We start from the raw sequence: 24,565 nt of genomic DNA on the forward strand, positions 1-24,565 counted from the left end.
CACTCCAGTCTGGGCAACAGAGTGAGACTCCAACTCAAAAAAAAAACAACAAAAAAAAACCTGAAATCATCATCTTTTTTCCCACAAATATTTTTCCAGACTTTTTTGTCATTCATTCATTCATTCATGTATTAATAACATCGTGGCCTTGAAAAATCAAATAGAAGAGGCAGAATTCTTTTTTTTTGAGTTGGAGTCTGACTCTGTCACCCAGGCTGGAATGCAGTGGCACGCTCATGGCCAATGCAGCCTCGATCTGCTGGGCTCAGGCGATCCTTCCACCTCAGCCTTCCAAGAAGCCGGAACTACAGGCCCACGCCACCATGCCCAGCTAATTATTTTTGATTTGTTGTACAGATGAGGTCTCACCAAGTTGCCCAGGCTGGTCTCAAATCCCCGGGATCAGGCAATCCTCTTGCCTTGGCCTCCCAAAGTGCTGGGATGACAGGCTTGAGCCCCCAGCCAGCCCAGAATTTTTTTTGAAAGACAAAATGTGCATACAGCCTTTCTGGTTCATAAAAGGATGAAGACAGTCTACACGGATATATACAATGCATGAAGAGGGAAGCAGATGAGAACAGGGTAGAGGAAGGGCAAATGCAGAGAGACTGACAGGAGTCAGGGATGAGACCAGTGCAAAAAGCTTTGCACAAAGCCCACACACGTGCTGTGCATGGACCACAACAGGTGTGTCTCTTCATTCTAATTACCTTGAAATCCACACATTGCACAAAGGGATGATGGCTGACTCTTGGTTGTGTGAATTACCTCCTCGAAAGTGACGTTAATGACGTTCAGATTCACCGTCAGGTGAAAACACACGAATCCCTCAAGGAAAATCTACTCCTTCTGTGCCCGAGACAGGAAATCCTCTCAACACGGGCCCTCTGTGACAAACAACGTCCTCAACAGCATCCTTACAAAAAAGCACAGGATGACACTTCACAGGGTGGTTTCTGGCCGCGTCCCAAGAAAGGCCGCGGGCATCCCGCTCCTGCTTCCAAGATGTGCGAGGGAGTCAGTCATCTACAATACGGACGGCTCGGGGCCCCGAGCACGCCGTTCTCTGACTGCGGAGTCCAAGGTCAGACCTGCTTGAAATGAGGTCATCAGAAGAAGCGGCGTTCAGTTCAAACACCACGTGGACTGCACTTCCCCGGGTGGAGGTCTTCCCCCACCACTTTAGCCCTCAGGGACCGGGCTCTCCTTTGCGTGATTTGGCATGTAATGTAAACCACATCATATTGTCCTCAGGTAGGTATATGGGTGTGTGTGTGTGTGTGTGTGTGTGTGTGTGTGTGTGTGATTTAACACCCTCCATGCAGGGACCGCATCTCATCACTTTTTCTTCCCAGTGCCTGTTCCTCTGCTTTGCACCCACCAAGCACTTATGCCCAAGGTAAGCGTATGCTAATAATGATGACAAATGACCCGCTGTTGCTGCTGTTAAGAAAACATTAAGTTAAGCTGTGAGAGGAGGCCCGTATGCCCATGGTCCAGTACTCTGGTCTACACTGCTGGGACACCGTGGCTTCTGCCACACTGGAAGCCCGGGTGTCCACCTTTCACCTCTGCAGTGGGAATTCAGGTCGTCTATGGGGTTGTATCAGGAAAGGGGTGGAAGAGATGGTTCCCGGTGGCCACACTTTGTCACTGCAGTGACTTCCCAGAATAGTGGTGGGAAAGACTGAACTTTCTCTGAACCTTTGACTTTATCACAGAGAACATCTTGCCTCAAGTGCTAGACCGAGGACCTCCTGACCACATGACCATCCAATCTCGATTCTCTCGTTCACAAACGAAACCCACTGGTCTTTACTGTCCAGAAATGAGTCTGGAACAGAATGTAAACACAGTAGGAAACTGTCAGCCTAGGTAGTAAACAAAATGTGATGAAGAGAGAGAAAACCTTGGCGGCCATGATTACACCACGGCACTCTAGCCTGGGCAACAGAGCAAGACCCTGTCTCAAAGAAGGGTGGGGAGGGGGAAGAGAGGGGAAGCGATGGGAGAAGAGGGGAGAACAATTTTGGAGCGAAAGGAATTGACTTTTTGAAGCCTCTGGGAGTGACAGGAGACTGCGAGCTGAGGGAAAAGAAGCCAGAGAGGCGTGAATATCAGCAGAGAACTCCCGGGAAGACATTGGTCAGGAATGGACAGTTAGATGGTGGACACAAAGTCCAGTGGAGAGAATAATTTGGGCAGGGCTGGCTTAACCTCTGACAGGAAAACTGGGGTGATGCATAAACACAAGATACGGGATTTGCCTTTTGCTTTCAACATTTAGGCAAGGAAGTGAATTGAGGGCAGTCACATGTGGGGCTTATGGGGGTGACGTTTTGATGTAATTAATCACATTATGGTTTTGTAATCGCGGGAAACAGTAAGGGTAAGCATTTGCACTCCAAGGGGCTGATGCCTATCAGGTATTCAGATACAGTACTTGGTGGCCGTGGATAATTTTGTCATCAGTTGTAGGAAGCATGAGATTTGTGTTGACAAGGAGGTTTTGGAGTTGAGGAGTGGTTTAAACAGATCTCGTGGCCCAGGCAGCCTCTCCAGGGCATGGGCAGTGGGTTCTTCTGCCCAAGAAGGGGAAGCCCACCCCAATCCACAGTGGCGCACTCCAGAAGGCGAGGCAAGCTCTGGTTCACACTGGATTGTGGATCTGCCACCTTCTTGCTATCTGCTGAAAGGAAGCATCACTGAGGCCCTCAGTCAGGTAACCTGAAGAACTTCCTCCCTAAGATCAGACCAGAGCCTCCTCAAAGAGCCCCAGATGCGTCCACCACATGGCCAAGTCCGTTCCCAATGGGAGAAGCAGCTGGTGACTGCAGTCTCATTAGCCACCCTCTCCAAACCTCTCCCAGAAGCCTGCGTCATTTTCCAGACAAGAACCTGGGGAGGCGGCCATGGCCACACACCCAGACCCAAGAGATTGAGGGTGACACTGTTTCATCACATCGATTCCAATCCACCCCAGATTTTTGTTCCATACAAGGCAATGGGGTACCAGAGGCTTCAGGTTCACGGGGGCGATTATCGGGATTCGGACCCTGGAGCAATGAAGGAAGTGTGGCAACATTTTTATGAGGTTGGGAAACCACGTTCCACCCTCCTTTCTGAAGCTTCCAGGATGTCATTATAAACTCCACTCAACCTCCAAGCTGGGAGGAAGCCTTTTTGCATCACGCTGGACAACACTGCTCTCCTCATTAGAAAATTTTCATCTGTTTTGAGTGGAAATCTGTCCCCTTAGAACCTCCACCCGTTCGTCCTGGTTCTGCCCTCTGGGGTCACACAGCGCACGTCCACCCTTTCCACACTGCAGCCCTCCAGACACCAGAAGAGAACCGTCACTCAGCTGCAAGTCTTTTCCCCAGGAGGTGACACCCTTCCAAGCCCTCCAGGCCTCTGATGACCTGCCAGGTCCCCATTGGGTCCTTCTCCTCTAGAGCCCCCTCTGCCACCCAAAAGTTCTTGTTCTGCAGAACTTCCCTGCATCTGTCACCTAAAAGTTCCTGTTCTGGTTTTCCTGCTGGGCTGGAACACTTTCCAAACATTCCAGAAATTTGCTACGGTCCTGGCAGCCAAACCCACAAAACCCAGTTCCTAACCTCTCGCCAAGCAGCCCAAGAACATGTTCAAGTCATCCTCTGGCTGGCTTGGCCTGCAATAAATCTTGCTGTGGTCCCTGGGCTGAATCGTGAGGTTCTTGGGGTATTGCTTTTGGCCACCCACCCCCGTCCCCCCTGACCCGTCATGGGTTGGTGGGACAGGCCCCACCCTGGTGATGACATTTGCCCTGAGTGTGGAAACCTGACGCTGCAGGCTGCCTTGAGCATCCCGTTACAAGGTCCGAGTGACCAGGCCTGCTTGATGGAAAGTGAGTCAAGTCCAGGGAGATCCATTTGCCTCTGGATTTCCAGCAAAAGTTCCTCGGTAGGGACTAAGCCTCCAGACTCCTGCCCCGGGGTTCGCCGGGGCACCCCACCCCCAGCGCTCCAAGTCCGTTCTGCCTGGCCAGCGAGCTCTCTCTCACCAACCAACCCCACCCTGCTCCAGACAGCAGCCACATTCCCCCACCCCCAGCCCCTGACTGTGCGCCCTCTCTGTGCCCCCACAGCACTGGTTCACACGTCCAACACGGAGCCCGTCACATTCCGCATTGAGATGGGTCTCTATTTGCATGACCTTATGACCCTGCCTCGCTGGGAGCTCCTTGAAAGAAGCCCCTAGGTCTTATTTTTTATTTTTATTTTTTTTGAGTAGGAGTCTCACTGTCGCCCAGACAGGAGTGCAGCGGCCGCTCCCGGCCACCGCAGCCTCGACCTGCTGGGCTCCGGCGATCCTTCGGCCTCAGCCTTCCGAGTAGCCAGAATTACAGACATGCGCTACCACGCCCGGCTGATTTTTTGATTTATTGTAGAGATGAGGTCTCGCTGCCCAGGCGGGTCTGGAACCCGCGGGCTCAGGCCATCCACTCAGCTCAGCCTCCCAAAGGCGCGGGATGACAGGCTGTCTTATTGAGTGTGTCCCCAATTGTAGCACGGAGCCTGCTGCAAGGTAGGTCCTGATGAGAGGCATGTTGGCCTTCCTGTGTCAAGCCCACACACCTCCAAGGAGGAAGGTGGGAAACTGAGCAGCCCTTACTTTGGGTGGGAGTCAGGAGGAGACCCGCACAGCTGTCTGTGTCACCACCTCCATCTTCACAGGGACGACCTGTGGGGGGAGGGAGCTGGGCTGTTCTAAGCATGGGGCCTGTCTGTTCCCTTTCTGGGAGCTCTCCTTCTGCCTGCTCCAGACCCCAGCCCATATCCTGCCGTTTTCACAGAGAAAAATTGGGCAGAAGGGAGCATTTCCCAGTATTTCCCAGGCTGCAGCCCTCAACTTGTGCTCAAATAAACTCTCTACCTATATTAATTAAAGAAAGTTTCTTCTTTCAGTTCAACATCCACTAACGGTTGAAAGAGCAACTGCTGGAGAAGACACTAGGGCTCATCACCACGCCAGGTCGACTTTTGTTCTATTTTTCAGCTCAAGAGACGGCTTGGGGGGACTTTCTCTACATGTAAGATAATCTACATGTAAGATAATCTGATAACACCTGGCTTCTACCTCCCATGTCTGCTCATACCTGACTCATCTTCCCCACCCCCCCTATGAAAAAGGGTATATAAGCTTCTGTACTGCACTGGGATATTGGGTCACCATTCTCCTGAGATTCCCTATGCTATGTGCTTTTAAATAAATTTTATGTCTTTTACCCTATCAAAAAAAAAAAAAAGAAAGAAAGTAGGGGGAGAGCTTGGCAAACCCACCCTATCTACAGTAACTACAAAAGCAGGTTTATCATGACCCCCAAGTGCCTCCCAACTATTTTCAAGCCCCCCCTGCCCAGGACAAAAAGCTAAGACAATGCCCAGTCTGCATGGTGCAGACCCACCCCAGAGGTCCTGGGAGATCCAGTGTAATGTACCCTGTTCCATGATGACACAGGAAGTCAGAAGACACTCCAAGTGACTAGGTCACTACTGCTGGACTCAGCAATTCTACAGCTCCAGGTAACCCCTGCCAGCAACTCCCACAAGAAACTGGCAATGCTGCCGAGGAGCTGGGCCCGGTGAGAAAGACCAGCTGGCATTTTTTCTCCATGGTTTCCGTGGGGACAAGGGCAGTGGGAACGAAAAGCCGAGTGTCCAGGTCTCCCTTTCTCATCTCGAAAGGCCGGGAAGGAAAAGGCCTGCTCTTACCTGCTAAGATGAAGATCCCCACGAGAATCAGAAAGACCAGCAGGTAGAGCCCCAGGACAGCATGCTTCAGGGCCGATAGGGAGCCCAGGTGGGTACAGCAGCCGCCCGCCCGCCGTTTGGGGCATGGACCTGGACAATAAGGGTGAGAGGAAGAAGGAAAAAAGCTACTTGAAAACCCCAGCGTCATTTTTTCTCTTTGGTCTCATCTCTTCTTGATGCACACAGATGTTCATATAGAACTTCTCACACCCCTTCTGTACATCTGTAATGCAGTCACCTTGATGGGGAGCTTTCCAGAACCATCACCAGATGTTCTGCCATCAGCTCTCCTCTCACCCTCCGCATTCATGACCAAGTCAGACAGGCATATCCACAGTTCAGGGGGTCACACAAACCACCCTCCTTGAGCCAGAAAAACGTCGAAATAGGCTCGGATATGTGTTCTTCACGAAGCATCATTGTCCCATGTGATCCAGGGAACACGGAGAGAATTGAAAACAGGAGTTGCAAACTCAACCTGCTACAGGGGCTGGGAAGGGCTGAGAATGAACAAAATGGGTCAGCGGGACCGTGGGGACACCAACAGTACATGTGCACTCTGGAAGAGGCTGCCCCCAGGCATGAGGCTCTGGTATTGCCAGACCTTGGATTTTCAAGACATCTCCCTATTTTTAAGTTTTGCAATTAATTCAGCAAACACAAGACACTGGGAACATAAACAAAACACATTTGCAAGCCAGTTCTGGCCACTCTTGCAACCTTGGGTTTAGATTTACTGGAAGGCACAGCAACCTTATTTTATGAAACTACACGAGACTCCCCAGCTTCCGCCCTAAATGGAATGTTGAAATAGAGTCGCTGTAGTGGTCTTATGGGCCACATAAACCAACCTTTTTGGTTTACAGACAAAAAACGTCAAATATGCTGGGAGCAGTGGCCTACTGCTATGATCCCAACACTTTGGGAGGCCAAGGCAGGAGGACTGCTTGGGCCCAAGAGTTTGAGACGTGCCTGGGCAACATAGTGAGACCTGTCCCTACAAAAAAATTTTGTAGATTAGCTGGATGTGGCAGTGCATGCCTGTAGTCTCAGCTACTCAAGAGACTGAGGTAGGAGGATTTCCTGACTTCAGGAGGTTGAGGCTACGGTGAACCATGATTGTGTCATTGCACTCCAGCCTGGATGACACAGCGAGACCCCAACTCAAAAAAAAAAAGTCAAATGTTAGTGGCAAACTCTGCGGTAGGACCTAGGTAATCTTTCAGCTGAATTTTGTCCTGCTCAGAATACGTGAGCAGTACCCAGGAGACTTATTCACCTCCCCCGGCTCTGTCAACCGAAAGCGGGAAGTAAGGGCTGCTCTCCACCATGAAGCCCTGCAGGACATGGAAGAATTTCTGGAGGACATCTTTTCAAAATATGCTTATTCCCCACCTCCTGGCCCCCAATTTGGAGAGGGTCACTAACTGTCTCGAAAAAGGCTGGCAGAAAATGTCTTGAAAGAGATGGTGTCATGCTTGCAATTCCTTGTTGGCGTTCATTTGCAAGGAGGTTCTTCAAGGACTACGCCTTACCTCTCAGGTATATCGTGGCTACCTCCTTAGCCTCAGGAGGTTTCGTCACCCTGAGAAAAATGGCGGTGACTATGGACACCTTAGGACTCACACAGCCCTGGTACCCCAGAGGTATTGTTATATAAGGAACATTTTCCCACCCACTTACTCCATTTGATGGCAAATGCTGCTGTTCAAACAGCTAAGTTGAACTGTTACATAATATTTCCATCAAACACTGGGTACTGCGTGGAGCCAGTTGTCAAGAAATACAAATTCAATGACCAGTCTCATTGCTCACTAAATGACAGCAAATTGTGAAGAGTTCACCTGTTTAGCTGCTGAGACTTGAATACAGCCCATCTTTCTAAGCCACTCTAAAACTTTTCTGGAATTTTTCATCCCTTTCCACTGGAATCTACAACCAGTTTTGATCCTAAACGTGTAGGTTCCTGGTAGCATTTCTTTTTTCTTTTTTTCTGCTGAGCGACCCTAACTGTCTGGTTGCAACTTACCAAGGAAAAATCTACTCCCTTCAAGAGTCAGAATGGAGCTGAGTATGGTGGCTCACGCTTGTAATCCCAGTATTTTAGGAGGTGGAGGTGAGAGGATTGCCTGAGCCCTGGGTTCGAGACCAGCCTGGGCAACATGGTGAGACTTCGTTTCTACAATAAATCAAAAACTTAGCCAGGCATGGTGGCACACACCTGTAGTTCCAGTTACTTGGAAGACTGAAACAGAAGGATCGCCTGAGCCCAGCAGGTTTAGGCGAGAGGATTGCCTGAGCTCTGGGTTCGAGACCAGCTTGGGCAACGTGGTGAGCCCTCGCCTCTACAATAAATAAAAAAAATTACCCAGGCATGATGGCGCACACCTGTAGTTCCAGCTACTTGGACGGCTGAAGCGGAAGGATCGCCTGAGCCCAGCAGGTTGAGGCTGTGGTGGCTGTGAGTGTGCCACTGCACTCCAGCCTGAGCAACAAAGTGAGACTCCGACTCAAAAAAAAAGAGTCTGAGTGGCAGGTATAGCACTGTGTAACATTATACAAATATCAGTATTCATTCTCATGATGGTGGTTCCAGCCCTTTTGCTCTGAGATCTGCTTTTTCAGCCTCATGGCCGAATAGAGGAGGAAGATGACACGGCCATCAACACAGTTAACTTGAATTTTGCCTTTGTCATTTGCAAGTGTCTTGCTAGCTCACTGTGGGTGATGGTCAAATTGCAATAATATTGCTCTATTCTTTCCCCATGGAAAAAGTATTTCCCATATCGTCTGTCTGAGACTTCTATTTAATAGCGAGCACCTTCCTGTGACAAGTGTTCACCAACCGACACATAGAACATAGACCTTCCTAGGAGAGAGCTTAGTTCTTTCAGCAGGACTTGGTTACTTTGTACATTCAACCAAATCTATTTTAAATAGAACATAATAAGGGTTTCAAATAGAGATTTTCCACAAATGGTTAGACAAGCAGAACATGAATGGTCTGGTCGGATGCTTAGAGAATGGGATTGCAAGGGAAAGAGGCAGTTGAAGAGAAAGACAGTTACTAAGGCTGCCCAAAACACATTTATTGACGTTTTTCCCCCAAGGTGGCAGCAGCAGATTATCTGGGCAAACTACTCAAACTATTTAGGTTTAGTGGAAGATTAAAAGCCCTCCAAAATGATGGGATCAGTAAAGCCAGGGCAAAAAGTACGCTTACATTTTTTTGCTAAAAATAATGATAATAAAAAGAAATGGGCTATCAAGCTATGAAAAGACACAGAGAAATCTTAATTACTAAGTGAAAGAAGCCAATCTGAAAGGCTACATGCAGTAGGATTCCAACTATGTGGCATTCTGGGGAAAAAAAAAAAACAGGACCATGGAGACAGCAAAATGATCAGTGGTTGCCAGGGGTTAGTGGGGAGGGCGGGATGAACAGGGAGAACATGGGATTTTTAGGGCAATAAAAATACCCTGCATGATATTGTCATGGTGGATCCAGGTCATTATACAGTTGTGCAAACGCACAGAACGTCCAATAGCAAGAGTGACCCCTAACATGAATGATGGACTCTGGATGGCAATGATGTGTCGATGTAGGTTCACTGTAACAAAAGCACCCTTCTGGTGGGGGACATTGGTGGCAGGGGGCAGGCTGTGCGTGTGGGATGTGGGGGCTAGCGGATTTGTGGGAACTCTTTGTACTTTCTTTTTCACTTTCTTTTTTATTCTGAGTCAGACTCTTACTCTGTTGCCCAGGCTGGACCTGCTGGGCTCTGGTGATCCTTCTGCCTCGGTCTTCCAAGTAGATGAAACTACAGGCATGTGGCACCACACTCAACTAATTTTTAAATTTATTATAGAGACGAGGTCTCGCCGAATTGCCTAGGCTGGTCTCGAACCCCTGGGCTCAGGCAATCCTCTCACCTCCGCCTCCCAAAGTACTGAGATTTCAGGTGTAAGCTACTGCACTTAGCTATACTTTCTATTTAATTTTGCTGTCAACCTAAAACTGCTCTAAATAATATATAGTCTGTTAAAAATAAAAGTAGAGACTGACTTGGTGATAGAGGATATGTACTGAACCCCCACCATCGATCACGCTGCTCTGTTGCCGCCTGTAAGATGGCTGCCATGATCCCGGCCCTCTATGTAATCAATCCCCTTCCACACTGTACCAGGGTTGGTTTGTGTGTCCAATAGACTATGGCAGAAATGATGGTGTGTCCCTTCTGAGAGGAGACAGAAGACACTGCAGTTTCCTTCTTTCTTGCTCTTTCTCTCTCTTGGAACCTTCGTTTGAGGGAAAGCCAGCTGCCATGTCACGAACACCCTTGGGGAGGCTCATGGGGTGTGGACCTGAGGCCTGCAGCCAACAGCCACGTGGGGAAGCCTGGAAGCAGATCGCCCCGCCCAGTCCAGCCTTCAGATGATGGCCCCCTGGCTGATAGCGTGACTACAACCTCATGAGAGAACCCAAGCCAGAACTACCCCGCTCAACTGCTCCCAGATTCCTCCCAGATTCCATCATATATCTTAGGTTTATGTATAGGTTTGTAGCATTTGTTTTTGGCGTGGCGACACTGGGGGGTGGGGAGTTGGTTTATCATTTGTCATTTGGAATGGCAGTGTTGTGCTTGTGAATACACCTAGCATTTTCCAGATTTGAAGAAAGTTAGTGCTATTTGTGGGCTACAGAAGATGGAGTGTCAAGTGGAAAAAAGCCTGAACACTTCTGACACAGTCGTCTGTTTGTGTTTAATAGAGGAGTAAAGGCCATGGAGGCGGCTTGAAATATTTGTGAGCTGTACGTGGAGAATGCCATTAGGGAAAACACAGCGAGGAAACAGTTTTGTCTTTTCGAAGAGGACCACTTTGACCTGAGTGATTCTCCATGTTCAGGGAGACCATCGGCCTTTGATGAAAACCATTTAAATGCTTTAATCTACCACAATCCATGTCAGTCAACCCGAGAATTGGCACATGTGATGAAACTGTGGCCAGTCAACCATTGTGCGACATTTACATTCCACAGGCAAGCGAAAAATGCTGCGAACTCAGGCAGCCATCCAATCTATAACACATTTTTGTAAAAAATTTTGATCTGAAAAATTCAACCAAATCTTGACTTTCCTTGCACACCGAAGGTGCTATGTGAGAAATACCTTTTGACTTGTTTCATGTTGCTAAGTTTTGGGGCAATTTGTTACACAGCAATAGATAACTAAGGCACTTACGGCGGACACTGGGAAACGCAAAGATAGTAAGCTGTGTGAGGGGGAGACTTTGCTAGCGACATTCGCTTCCAACTTAGGGGACACCGAGAAAATATTTGTTCAGCGAAATATTAGGATAGGGCCACTGCCCTTCATATGCTCCCATGGGAGGAGAAGACGACACAGGAAAGGGTAACTAAGATATAGGGAAGAAGAAAGTAGATGTGGAAAGGGGTTACAGCTCAGGTAGAGTGCTACACGCATCGGTGGTGATTCTTTCTGGGCTGGGAGTAGTCTCAGAGTCTGCATGGAGGAGGCAGCAATTTGGCAGGGCTTGGAGGACAGGCGTTTCTAGATGGGATGATCTCTGTTCTCTCTCTCTTTGGCTTATTGTCCAATGAACAGACATTATACATTTGAAAACAGTGACTTTGAGGAAACTTTCCTCCTCCATGTGAGAACAGAAAAAGCTATTGGTTGTTAACCTCGTTGTTGTCTGTAGACAGGCACACAATGGGGAAAAGGATTAATGACAAGGACAACCGTGACCACCAACCCAAATTCTTCCAAGTTCTGAGAGAATCGCCGGGAAGGTTTTTCCATCCAGAAGTGAGGGGAGTCTCTCGAGATCAGGAAGTCAAGGGAAGGGGACTCAGAAGGGTGAGGCCGGGGGCTCCAAGTCAATAAATAGAAACTAACAAATAAATGCAAAGTAGCAGGCACGGTGGCACACAACTGTACTTTGAGAGGCCGAGATGGGAGGATCACTTGAACCCAGGAGTTCGAGACCAGCCTAGGCAACACAGTGGAGACCTCGTCACTACGAAAAATTAGCCGGGTGTGGTGGCACACACCCCTAGTCCCAGGAAGTCAGGAGGCTGAGGTGGAAGGGTCGCCTGAGCCCAGGAGGTCGAGGCTATGGTGAGCCATGTCATGACACTGCGCTCCAGCCTGGGTGACAGAATGAGACTCTGACTCTCTATTTTAGATCTGCTTCTCCCTGGGGCTCAAGGCTATAGTGATCACGCCACTGTACTCTAACCTGGGCGACAGAGGCAGACCCTGTCTCTAAAATTAAAAAAAAAATGAATACTAAAGAAAGTTCTAGAAAGTAGTATGTTGAGAATGAAGTGCCACGGAGAGGAACCACATGAGAAACTTGTACACGTGTCTTGCACTGTCCTCATTACGTACAATGAGGCTGTTGCGTCTCTGGGTCCCCCGCAAGTCTCCAGGGCAAGTGTGTTTCCCCATCAGTCAGCATACATAGTGCTAGCCAGCAGCAGAGCAAACACATGTGAATGACAGTTATTTTTGTTGCCAAGACCATCTCTTACATTTGCCATAATTATGCAAATGATTGGCACCTTCCAGTTGGCTGGAAAAATGTGTTTTTTTAGCACAATTTTGGTCTGAACAAATAAACAAAGCTCGTGTTTGCTTGCATATCCAGGACTGCTGATTGCCACGCTGTGCCCACGCAGGTAGACCGTGGGAGGGAGTCATCGGACCTGAACAGACAGGTTTGATGGTCCTGGCTGAGCACCAACATCACACGTGGAGCTTCTTAGTCACTCGGAGGCCTGACCCCCTCCCCGCCTGGGTGTTCGCCTTGTGATTCAGTGATGAAATCACAGATCTACTGCCCAGAGGTCGCAGTTCTGGAGTAAAGCATTTGTCATAGCCACAGAGAATGTGAAGACACATTCTTGGAAAGTAAATGAGAAGTCTTAACTATTATAAAGCTCGATTTATGGGGGGGGTTCTTCGATTTCTTTTTAATAGGGCATTTAAAGTGGAGTTTATCTCAAACAACTTTAGTACTCCCTGAGGTTAAAACTGTCAAGAGCTTCTTCTAATCATGGGAACAGGAATACCCTCAAATAGTTTTTGCTCAAATATTGATGCTGGTGGTAGGGAGGTTTTTGACTGCAAAGATGAAAGGAAAGTTTATATAGAAACCACTCACCCCCGGAGAGTGGATCAGAGGATGAGGAGGGAGAGGAGCCCTCAGTGGCAGTGCCATGTGTGCTGGGAGCCTTGAGCCTCTGGAACTCGGTTTCCCAGTGGAAGGCAGGTGGCATTCCTCATCCCCCTTCAGGCTCTATGGAGGCAGATTCAGCGCCTGCCTCTGTTATGCATTGACATGAGACCACATTCTGGGTAATTCCTATCATCAATCTGTCCTTCCCTTGAAAACCTAATATTTCAATTTCTTAATCATAATTTTAGAGCATTTTGGGAACTCTGCAGTTATTTTCTTCCCATTTAAAAACAATATGGGGGCCAGGTGTGGTGGCTCACGCCTATAATCCTAGCACTTTGGGAGGCTGAGGTAAGAGGATTGCCTGAGTCCACGGGTTTGAGACCAGCCTGGGCAACTTGGCGAGACCTCATCTCTATAAGAAATTAAGAAAAATTAACCACCACAGATGTGTGGTGGCACATGTCTGTAGTTCCAGCTACTTGGAAGGCTGAAGAGGAAGGATCGCCTGAGCCCAGCAGGTTGAGGCTGCGGTGGCCGCGAGCATGCCACTGCCCTCCAGGTGGGAGAGGGGACTCCGGCCTCCAGGTGACTTGAAACTCCGCATGTGACGTGATGCTGGTGCTCAGTCAGGAGCTGAGTGTCGGGTGCTCACATCTGTAATCCCAGCACTTTGGGAGTCCCAGATGAGAGTTCGAGACCAGCCTAAGCAAAACAGAAAGACCTACAAAAAAACCTTTAAAAAACAGCTGGGTGTGGGACATCCACTTGCAGTCCCAGCTACTCTGGAGGCTGAGGCAGAAGGATCGCCGAAGCCCAGGAGGTGGAGGCTGTGGTAAGCCGTGATCATGCCACTGCACTCCAGCCTGGGTGACAGAGTAAGACCCCAACTCTAAATAAGTAAATATTAAAAATAAAAGGAAGACGCACAAACTGCCTCTGATAAAAATGGGTATAAATAATTTCCAAAGAAACTGGCTCTAAACAACACTAGAAAAACAGGATGCAATGATTCAGTTGTCACCTACTTGAGTTTTAACAGCAAACAGTCGGTCATTTTCCTTTTGTTCTCTTTAGTCCCACAGCTCATCAAAGCAGGTGGAGATTGGGTTTTACTGCGGGGTGGGACCTCGGCGCTCAGCCCATCCAAGCTCCTCATGAAACCCACCCAAGTCTGACTTCATGGTAACCAGCCTTGTCCTCCTCACTCTGGCTACTCATCACACACTCTTCGTGTAATAGGGAACCCCAAGTAGCCTCTGTCTTCGAGGTTGCTACCAGCTTCTGGCTTTAATGGGACCTCCTTAAAGGAAGGTGTGAGGCAGGGACACAGTCATGGAAAGCCGCCCACCCAGAGCTCCACTTGGAGTTCCAGTGGATCCAGGTAAAGACGTCTCAGTTGACTTTTTTTTTTTTTTTTGAGTAGGAGTCTCACTCTGTCGCCCAGACTGGAGTGCCATGGCCGCTTCTGGCCACCGCAGCCTCGACCTGCTGGGCTCCGGCGATCCTTCCGCCTCAGCCTTTCGAGTAGCCGGAATCACAGGCATGCGCTACCACGCCCGGCTGATTTTTTTTTGTATTGTAGAGATGAGGTCTTGCCAAGTTGCCCAGGTGGGTCTTGAATCCGCGGGCTCAGGTAATCTACTCACCTCAGCCTCCCAAAGGCGAGGGATTACAGGCTGAGCTTCCGAGCCCGGCTTGGGAGGGTCTTGAACAACTGTGATCATGTGAAATACACATTTGGTCTTCATCCCAAATTCTGGAAAAAAATCCCCACCTAAAATGCTTGTGATAAGAGTTTTTTTTGTATACTAATGGAGATGACTGGTGTCTGGGGGCCCTTGGATAGCCTCAGGTTGGGGCTGGTCACCAGAAGGACCCAGGCAGGATTAAGGGGTTGAGACTTTCAACCCCTTCCTCGACCTCTGAGAGAAAAAAAGGGCTAAGGTTGGGTTGATCCCCAATGGCCAGTGATTTAACCAGTCATTCCTACATACTGAAGTGTATAAAAACCCAAAAGGACTGGGTTTAGAGGGCTTCCAAATAGCTGAACACATGGAGGCTCCCAGAGGGTGGCAGCGACAAAGGGGTTAGACACTCCGGGCCTCTCCTCTCACACCTCGCCCTGTATGTCTCTTCCACTGGGCTGCTCATCTGTGTTATTTGTGATATTCTTTATAATAAACCTATACGTGTAAGTAAAGTGTTTCCCTAAGTTCTATGAGCTACTCTAGCAATGAATCCCAAGGGGAAGGTTGTGGGAACCCCAGTTTACAGCCACACCTGTGCTTGTGACTGGCATCTGAAGGGGTGGGGTGGTTTGCAGGATCGAGTCCTCAACCTGTGAGATCCTTACACCATTTCCAGAGAGACAGTGACAAAATGGAATTGAATTAGAGAATAACCAGCTGGTGTCCACTGTATAATTGGCTGCAGAAGTGGCTATTGGTGGGTAGAAATCCCCACACATTTTGGTGACCAGTGCCGTCTGTGTGGTTATTTTGTTTTTGAAACAAGGTCTTGCTCTGTCACCCAGGCTAGAATTCAGTGGCACAATCAGCTCACTGCAGCCTCAAACTCCTGGGCTTGGCTTCCCTAGTAGCTGGGGCTCTAGGCTTGTGCAAGCATGCCTGGCAAATTCCTTTTAAGTTTTTTGTAGAGACGGGGGACTCACTATCTTGCCCTGGCTGGTCTTGAACTCCTGGCCTTCAGTGATTCTCCCCACCTTGGCCTTCCAAAGTGCTGGGATTATAAGCGTGAGCTACCTCATCCAGCCCTCCGTTGACAGTTGAATGAGAAAACAGGAAAAACTCTGTTTTCGTTTTTGTTTTTCTCCCATCTCCAGAACAACCAACTGGGGTATCGTGAACACTGATCATTTCTGCCCTGCTGGATCCCAGATCTGAGTCCTTGGGGCAGACAGCCCAGTGAGAGCACTGGAGAAAGAGTCGAGTCTTGCATGGACTCAGAGGAGTCTGAGCCTTTCACACCCATTTCTAAGGGAGGGAGGGTGGGCGGAGGGACAGCCCAAGCTAATTCCATTTAGATTTCACGATGACCTAGTACAGTTTCTCTTAGTACTTCCAGAAACATCTTGCAATTTTGTCACTTCCCCATAATGTTTGTTATTTTTCTCAGCCCCTGTCGATTTCCCAAGCTACTCTGCATGAAAGTTCTTGAAAACAATCAAAGGCTTGTATGCTTGTTTTCAGGAAGGGACGCTAGCTGGTGTGCATCTCCTTTTGCAGTTGGGCTGAGGGGTGGAGAGGAAGAGGGGAGGCGGAAGGAGCAGACCATCAAGGTGAGCTGCCTGGTCACAGAGAGGGCCTGGGAGCCCCCCAGGAAGACTAAGCAGGTCCTGGGGCTCGTGGAAGATACAACTTCATGCCCCAAATGGACAGTGCACAGATCGGAATAAGTGCTGTTTCAACACAGAGAGACCCAGACAGCCGCGGGCTTGGGGTTCTGCTTAAATTCGGGCCAAAAGACCCTTTTCCTATTGAGTGGCCCTGGATCCTTGTCAAAAAGACTTCCAGTTCCTCTTCTGGCTCCTTGTCAAAGGCAGTAAATCACTTGAAGATGCTTGCAAGGTGGAAGCCAGAGCTCGGTTATTTCCACTGCTAAATCCCTATTCTTTCTAGAATGCGAGTGCAACCTCCCTCCCATCTCATTTGCTTTGGTTTGATGAGCTGGTTTCTCCTCTGGGCAGGAATGGATAAGTTTAACACTGCTGTCTGTAATCCTGTGCCTTGGGAGGCTGAGGTGAGTGGATTGCCTGAGCCCGCGGGTTTGAGACCCGCCTGGAAAACTTGGTGAGACCTCATCTCTACAATAAATTTAAAAATTAGCCGGGCGTGGTAGCGCACACCTGTAATTCCAGCTCCTTGGAAGGCTGAGGCGGAAGGATCACCGGAGCCCAGCAGGTCGAGGCCACTGCCCTCTAGTCTGGGCGACAGAGTGAGACTTCAACTCAAAAAACAAAAACACAAAAACAAAAACAAAAAAACACTGCTGTCTCACTCTTCCAATTCCCACCACCAGTGGAGATGGAAGGGCCAGTGCGTGTCTGTCTGGAAAGGCTGAGATCCCAGGTCCAGGCCCTGCCACTTGTAGGGGACTGAGCAGGACGTGTCCCTGAAACCTCCAGCTCTCTGCTGCATCTGCACAAAAAGCAGAGCTGGCCACGCCACCAAAGGAAGTCCCAGATCTGGGCAAAGACAGATGGGCCTGTCACCTAGTGAGGCCTGGAACCAATAGTTACCATGTAGAGTGTTGTTGGGAAATTGTGGCCAATGATGGCATAGCTAATAACAGAATCGCACCCCAAAAATGGTTAGCAAAAACACAAACTTGTCAAGGGTCTGTCCCCAGAGGCAGGGTCTGTGTCTGAGTCATCTCTGTGTCCCACAGGTCCTGGCATACAGCAGGTGCTCAATTAGTGCCTCTTGACTGTGACTAATAAACAACCCAAATTTAACAGACACTCCAAGCTATGGGGTTTGTCTGTTTGTACCCTGTCTAGGCTTTTGTAATAGCCGTTTTTTTCTAGTTTCCGAATTGGATGTTTTAACACCTGGGGCCTTGCTGACTGTGGAGAGACTGCCCCTCCCAGGGCCAATCAATTTCTAGAAAGAATAAAGGACCCACATTTGGCTCTTGCTCCCCCTGTCTCCTGACACTCCCACCCCCCGACCCCCACCACTAGGGCTTCCCTGTGTACCCCCATCCGCTTGCATGGCCTTCCCCCTCCTCTTGGGACCTGTGAGTAACAAACTATCTCTTCAGTGATAGCTGTCTCCTGATTGGTTGGCCAAACCACACCTGAATAATAATCAAATCAAAGTTTTAAAACAGCTTTGGGCCGGGCATGGTGGCTCAGTCTTTAATCCCAGCACTCTGGGAGGCTGAGGCAAGAGAATTGCCTGAGCCCAGGGGTTCGAGACCAGCCTGGGCAACTTGGTGAGACCTTGTCTAGACAATAAATCACAAAAACTAGCCAGGCGTGGTGGCGTGTGTCTGTAGTTCCAGTTACTTAGAAGGCTGAGGCGGAAAGATTGCCAGAGCCCAGCAGGTCGAGGCTGCGGTGGCCGGGAGCATGCCACTGCACCCCAGCCTGGTCTACAAGAGTGACACTCCAACTCAAAACAAACAACAACACAACAAAACCAGCTTTGGAACCTCCAATGACATAGCACAACAGAATAACAGCGGCTACTTTCCAAGCACCTACTTGAGGCTGACACCTTGAGATACGTCCATTCTAAGCAGAACACAGTTGTGAAGATGGATCTTATTATCCCCACTTTGCCATGATAAAGTGGCGTCTTGGAGGTCAGCTGATTTGCCCAGTGTAAGTGGCGGAGCTGGAATTTTTTAGCCTTGCAGAAAGGAAGAAACGTGAGGTCGAGAGAAGAAAAGATGGTGTGGTGAGGACAGGGAAGTCAGGGGAAGCAGTGTGACACGGACAGTGAATCTGTCCTCTCAGCAACCACTTCTTGAGCATGGGGTGATGGATAAATGACCTGACTTCTAGAGTCCATCCCTCCCTGGTCCATTTAGTCCAGCCCCAAAACGGGCAGCTCCCTCTCCTCAAGGCAACCAGTCCCCAGACCAATGACTCAAGAATCCTGGAGAGTAATGTCACTTCGGGCACCTCCAGGGAGAACCCTTGGCTGTCTGTTTTATTTCCAAGCCAAGGACTGCAGCCAGGAAGCTCAGATAGGGAACATCCTCCTCTTAACTATTCAATTTCCCTTTGTATCCAGGGGTTGTTGTGTTTCTGGGCTTCCTCGAGTGATAGAGTTTTATCCCCTGTTCCAAAAGGGTTCATTCTCTCTTAGAATCTGGGACCTACTCTGGCTACAAATAAGACTTTTGAGCTTTGAAAACATATGTAGAAAAAGAGTAGTGAAAATAGTCAGTTTAGTTTCTTTCTTTCTTTCTTTCTTTTTTGAGGTGGAGTCTCACTCCGTTGCCCAGGCTGGAGAGCAGTGGCACGCTCATGGCCACCCCACCTTCAACCTGCTGGGCTCAGGTGGCTCTTCCACCTCAGCCTTCCATGTAGCTGGAACTACAGGCACATGCTACCAGGCCCAGCTCATTTTTTTATTTATTGTAGAGACGAGGTCTCGCCATGTTGCCTGGGCTGGTTTCGAACTCATGGGCTCAGGCAATCCTCTCATCTTGGCCTCCCAAAGTGCTGGGATTAGGCTTGAGTCACTGCACCCGGCCTAGTTTCTGATCACAGAATATAACTACCGAGAGTCATTCACAGAAGAGCAGAAGAAGTGCACCCCCAACAAGTCAAGGCTACCAGAGACCCGGTGGGCCTCTGTGAGGTCTTCTCATGCCTGCCATCTGGCAAGATAAGACCCCTCTTGCCTATTGCCTTTCAGACCTTTTTAGGAACTCCTAACATAAATCTGCATGTTAAGATAACCTCCCCTGAATACCCTGAAGATGCTTAAAATACTTAAGATGTTACATTACCTTTTAATAGACACCTGGAGGTCCAGGTTGGGGAGTGGTCCTAACTTTGGAGGGAAGAAATGATACTCCTAGCTGGGTGTGGTGGCTCAAACCTGTAATCCCAGAACTTTGGGAGGTCGAGGCCAGAGGATTGCCTGCACCCAGGGACTCGAGACCAGCCTGGGCAACTTGGCGAGACCTTGTCTCTATAATAAATAAAAAATTTAGCTGGGAGTGGTGACACACGCCTGTAATCCCAGCTACTTGGAAGGATGAGGTGGATGGATTACCTGAACCCAGCAGGTTGAAGCTATGGTGGCCGTGAGCGTGCCACTGCACTCCAGCCTGGGTGACAGAGTGAGACTCCAACTCAAAAAAAAAAGAAAAGAAAAGAAATGGTACTCCTACATTTGCCAGCATATACTGAGATCCCAAAAGGGACCTGGGAACCAAGAAACAAAGATAAAACACACTAGCAAGGGGACAAGGCCCAGCTCACTTTAATTCAAGGACAAATTGTGATGTTCCTTTCAAAGACCCTTTCAAGAGTGATCAGTGCTCCCCTTATCAACGTGTAGGGGCCAGGCGCGGTGGCTCAGCCTGTCATCCCAGAACTTTGGGAGGCTAAAGTGATTGGAATGCTTGAACCCGCAGGTTCAAGACCAGCCTGGGCAACTTGGCAAGACGTCATCTCTACAATAAATCAAAAATTAGCCAGGCGTGGTGGTACATGCCTGTAGTTCTGGCTACTTGGAAGGCTGAGGCAGAAGTTTCACCGGAGCCCAGCAGGTCGAGGCTGCGGTGGCCGGGAGCACGCCACTGCACTCCAGCCTGGGCGATGGAGTGAGACTCCGACTCAAAATAAAATAAAATGAAATAAAAATATCAACATATAGGGAGAACAGACGTGAACCACGATGGTGCCTGCACACCAGGAGGTGCTGACGTCCAGGAAGCTCGTCCTCAGTTTCTCCTTGCCTGCATTAGCGCTTTTCCATCCACTCTGCCCATCGGATTGCTGCCACCTGACCTTCCTGGTCTTTTCTCTAGACTGTCCTCTCTTCTTGGTCCTCTTCCAACTATGATGTCCCCTCAGATGATGGAAGCTAATCCAGACTGAGGCACCAGGAGGGGAGGCCAGAGCCATCCTCTCCTCCTAGCCTCCTCTCAACACAGACTTGTAAACACAGACTCTCAACACTGACCTGCTTCTGCCCACTGTGACCATCTTAGGTTATCTTGACTTGAACTGAGCCTCAGGCCAGAGAGCAGGAAGTGGGTGGCAAGCCCAGGAAGACAGCAGGGAGAGGCAGGCTCAGGACACGGTGCAAAATGCCGGGGTCATCATGCCCACCTGCAACCAGCACGGCTCTGTGGCTGGATCTTATTGCCAACCAGCAACCACGTCTGCAGGGTGGGGCCTGGGTGAGCCTACACTTCCAGACCGCCTCTTCACAGATGTGCTGAGACCCTCTAAAACCTTTGGCTGATTATGCCATGTGGGCATTAGACTCCAGGCCAGAAGGCCTGTGGAGGGCTGGGGCATTTCTCTGACCGAAGTCTGCTAGTGACCCAGGCTTCCCCCAGAAGCCATGGAAGACTCTGTCATTGTGCTCTTGTCCAAACCCACTTGAACTTATAGCTACTTCCTGTCAGCAGGACCTCTTAGAATAGTTCATCCTGCCTGTCCCCTGAATCTAGCATTTGTCCCCATAGCCCTACCCTCATGGCCCAGGACGGTTCCACCTCTTATACCTTAAATGCCAAGAATCCGCTCTCTGGCCACTGCCAGGTGTCCTCCCACGTCTCCTAAGCCCTCACTACCAATTGCACACACACCCCCAGGCCTGGCACCCAAGGAAACAGAGTTGAGCTGTGAGGATGGGCTGGGTTTGAAGGACCAGGCTCTACCCCTCATTAGATGGGTGACCTTGGACAATCACCTTCACCTAAGACTTCATCTCCTTGCCAATAAACGGGGAGTGATGATATATGAGGGGCGGTTCCAAAGAATGGGGTTATTTTTCAGATGGCGAGCTCCTTGTAGCACGGGCTTCCCCTACTAGGTAAGTGTCCTAGAAACCCATTGTCTTCAGTGTACCAGCTAGCATTGTGGTAAGAAGCTGTGTTCGGCTTTGGTGAATTTTTGTTTTTAGAAAGTCTTTCAACTTGTTCGCCCATTTCATGATGGGTGATTTGCAAGTGTACCTGCCCACACCACGCTGGGTGTTCCTCAGTGTTTGACCAAAAACAGCTTGAGCTCCGTGCACCACCCTCCCTATTCGCTTTTTTGTTTCTCCAGATGAAAAAAATCCTCAAAGGGAAATGTTTGCTGATGTGAAACAAAAAAACAGCAGAAGCATTAACAGGCATCCAAATTGGCAAATTCAAAAACTGTTTTGAGCAGTGGAATAAACATCCCGACAGGTGTATTGCATCAAACAGAGAGCACTTGGAAGGTGACTGACGTTTAAAAGTGCAAGAATACACCCTTTTTTAATAAATAAATTCCAGGTTTTTGGGGGTCCCCCCTTATATACTGAGGTTGAATGCAGACAACTTATGGAAGTTCTTGCCTTGTGTGCTATCAAAGAAAGCCACTGGATTACCATCATTTCTAATGGACTCCGCTACCCTCCCCCAGTATCCCATGGCCTCCCCCAGCCTCCCTGGCCTCCTCGCCTCCACAAGAGCCAAAATGAGCTCTAGAGTCCCAAAACCCCAGGACAAAGCCAACCCTCCCCTCAGCCCACATGCCACTGTGGTGGGGCAGGGGTGGGATGCCCCAGGACTTTGGGTGCTCCTGGCAAGACCCCTCCCACAAACCTCACAAGCTCACCATCGTTTTCTGCCCTGAGCTCAACCAGCAGACTCACCTCACTGAGTTCTCAGCTCTGTCTCAGTTAGGGCTGCTGTAGGAAGCACCCTCGATAAGGGCGGCTTATAAACAACAGAAACATGTCACTCACCGTTCTGGAAGCCCAAGGTCAAGGTACCAGCAGGCCTGCTGTCTGGGGAGGGCCTGTTTCCTGGTTCACAGATGCCCGTCTCGTGTGTCCTCACATGGTGTCAGACGGCAAGGCAGCTCTCTGGGGCCCCTTTTGTAAGGGCACTAATCCCACCCATCAGGGCTCCACCCTCATGACCTAATCACCTCCCGGAAGCATCACTTGGGGGGGTCAGGATTTCAGCATCCAAATGGGGAGAAGACACGTTCAGTTGATTGCACCTACAGAAACCCTAGGATCCCCCCCAAGACCCTTTAATACCCACCATCACACCCAAACATCCTCCTTTGACCTCATCTCCCTTTCTAACTTCCAAAACTGTCCCTCTGTGGCCCCTGGACCTCCTGCCGGTGACGCATAAAATCTTTCTATTCCCTCAACCTCTGCTCTGAACACTTATTTCCTGTTCGAAATGAGACCTGACTCTCCTCTCTGCCTGCCTGACACTGTCGGGTGAAGACTTTTCTCTCCTCATTCTCCTCATCCAACCCTCCTTCAGATGCAGTAGATGTGTGTGTGTGCGCGCGCACACGTGTGTGTGGTTTTTTTTTTTGAGTTGGAGTCTCACTCTGTCACCCAGGCTGGAGTGTAGCGGCACACTCACAGCCACCGCAGCCTCGACGACCTGCTGGGCTCCGGCGATCCTTCCGCCTCAGCCTTCCAAGCAGCCGGAATTACAGGCACGTGCCCCCACGCCCGACTAATTTTTTGATTTATTGTAGAGATGAGGTCTTGTCAAGTTGCCCAGGCCGGTCTCAAACCCATGGGCTCACTTCAGTCTCCCAAAGTGCTGGGGTCATAGGAGAGAGCCACTGTGCCCGGCCCAGGTGTGCTTCTGTTTGCTCCCAGGGCTATTTCTAGAACTTTCAGCCTCCTTCCTAAAAACCCCCAGCTTGGGCTCCCTTCTCACAAGACTGTGATTCGCCTCGTGGCTAAGGGCTGCCTGCTCATCTGGCCCTTCTCCAGGCCGCTGTTGCGGCCCTGGCTCTCTCTCCATTTCCTGTTACGGCTCTTCCCAGCCACCTCTCTTCTCTTGGTTCAACCTCCCCTGCCTTGGTCTCCCACTTGGAGTACTGGAAATGTGTCGGGCCCATGCAGAGAAGGGCCCAAAATGTAAAAGATGCAGCCAGGCATGGTGGCATGCGCCCGTAGTTCCAGCTACTCGGGAGGCTGAGGCAAAAGGATTTCCTGAGCACAGGAGATTGAGACTTTGGTGAGCCACGAACATGCTACTGCACTCCAGCCTGGGGGACAGAGTGAGATTTAGACTAAACAATGATAATAGTAATAATAATAATAATAATAATAATAAAATAATGTTAGAGGCACACCAGATTTTGAGGACTCAGCATGAGGAAAAGAACCATAAATTTCTGAATAATGCTTACAGCAATTACATGTCAAAGCAATCACGTGTCAAAATGATAATATTTTTGATATAGCAGGTTCACTAAAATATAACATTGTATTGCAGTTAGTTTACCTGTTTGTTTCACCTCTTAGGTGTCTGCTGAGAAACATAAACTTGCATATGAGGATCACATTACATTTCTGTTAGATTCTGTTGCTTGAGAGCAGCTTTTCACCAATCATTGAAACATTTCCTTTCTTTCTTTCTTTTTGAAGAGACAAGATCTCCCTCTGTTGCCCAGGCTAGAGTGCAGTGGTGCAATCATAGCTTGCTGCAGCCTCCAACTCCTGTGCTCAAGCGATACTCCTGCTTCAGCCTTCCAAGTAGCTAGGACTACAGGTGTGTGCCCAATTATTATTTTATTCTTTTTTTTTGCAGAGACGAGGTCTCACCATGTTGCAGGCTGACCTTGAACTCCCCCCGCCTTGGCCCTCTAACGTACTGGGATTACAGGCATGAGTTATCATGCCTGGCCTGCAGAACCTTTCTTAATCCCAAATTCAAATGTTCCCCTTTCTAAGCACCATCTCCCACCAGGTCTCTGACTGTGAGGTGTCCCCACCTTCCTAGGACCCACAGGCGGTGCCTCCTACTACCTTTCCACCGTCTCGTGTCCCCTCATGTCACTGCTTCCCCCTTTCTTTGACTTCCACGCCCCGATGCGTATTATCAAGTCTCCG

The 24,565-nt window shown here is 49.4% G+C and overlaps 1 protein-coding gene across 1 annotated transcript in view; it reads right to left on the reverse strand.

Moving 5' to 3' along the window:
- The window catches only part of SCARA5 (scavenger receptor class A member 5), a 137,862-nt gene that overhangs the window by 98,960 nt on the left and 14,337 nt on the right, over positions 1-24,565 (reverse strand). The window contains exon 3 of the mRNA XM_008066503.2: positions 5,754-5,882. Coding sequence (XP_008064694.2) covers positions 5,754-5,882 — 129 coding nt within the window. The remainder of the gene's footprint in view (positions 1-5,753; positions 5,883-24,565) is intronic.

Source organism: Carlito syrichta, unplaced genomic scaffold, assembly GCF_000164805.1.
Source record: "Carlito syrichta isolate Samal-C Ts95f unplaced genomic scaffold, Tarsius_syrichta-2.0.1 Scaffold308976, whole genome shotgun sequence".
NCBI classification, from domain to species: Eukaryota; Metazoa; Chordata; class Mammalia; order Primates; family Tarsiidae; genus Carlito; species Carlito syrichta.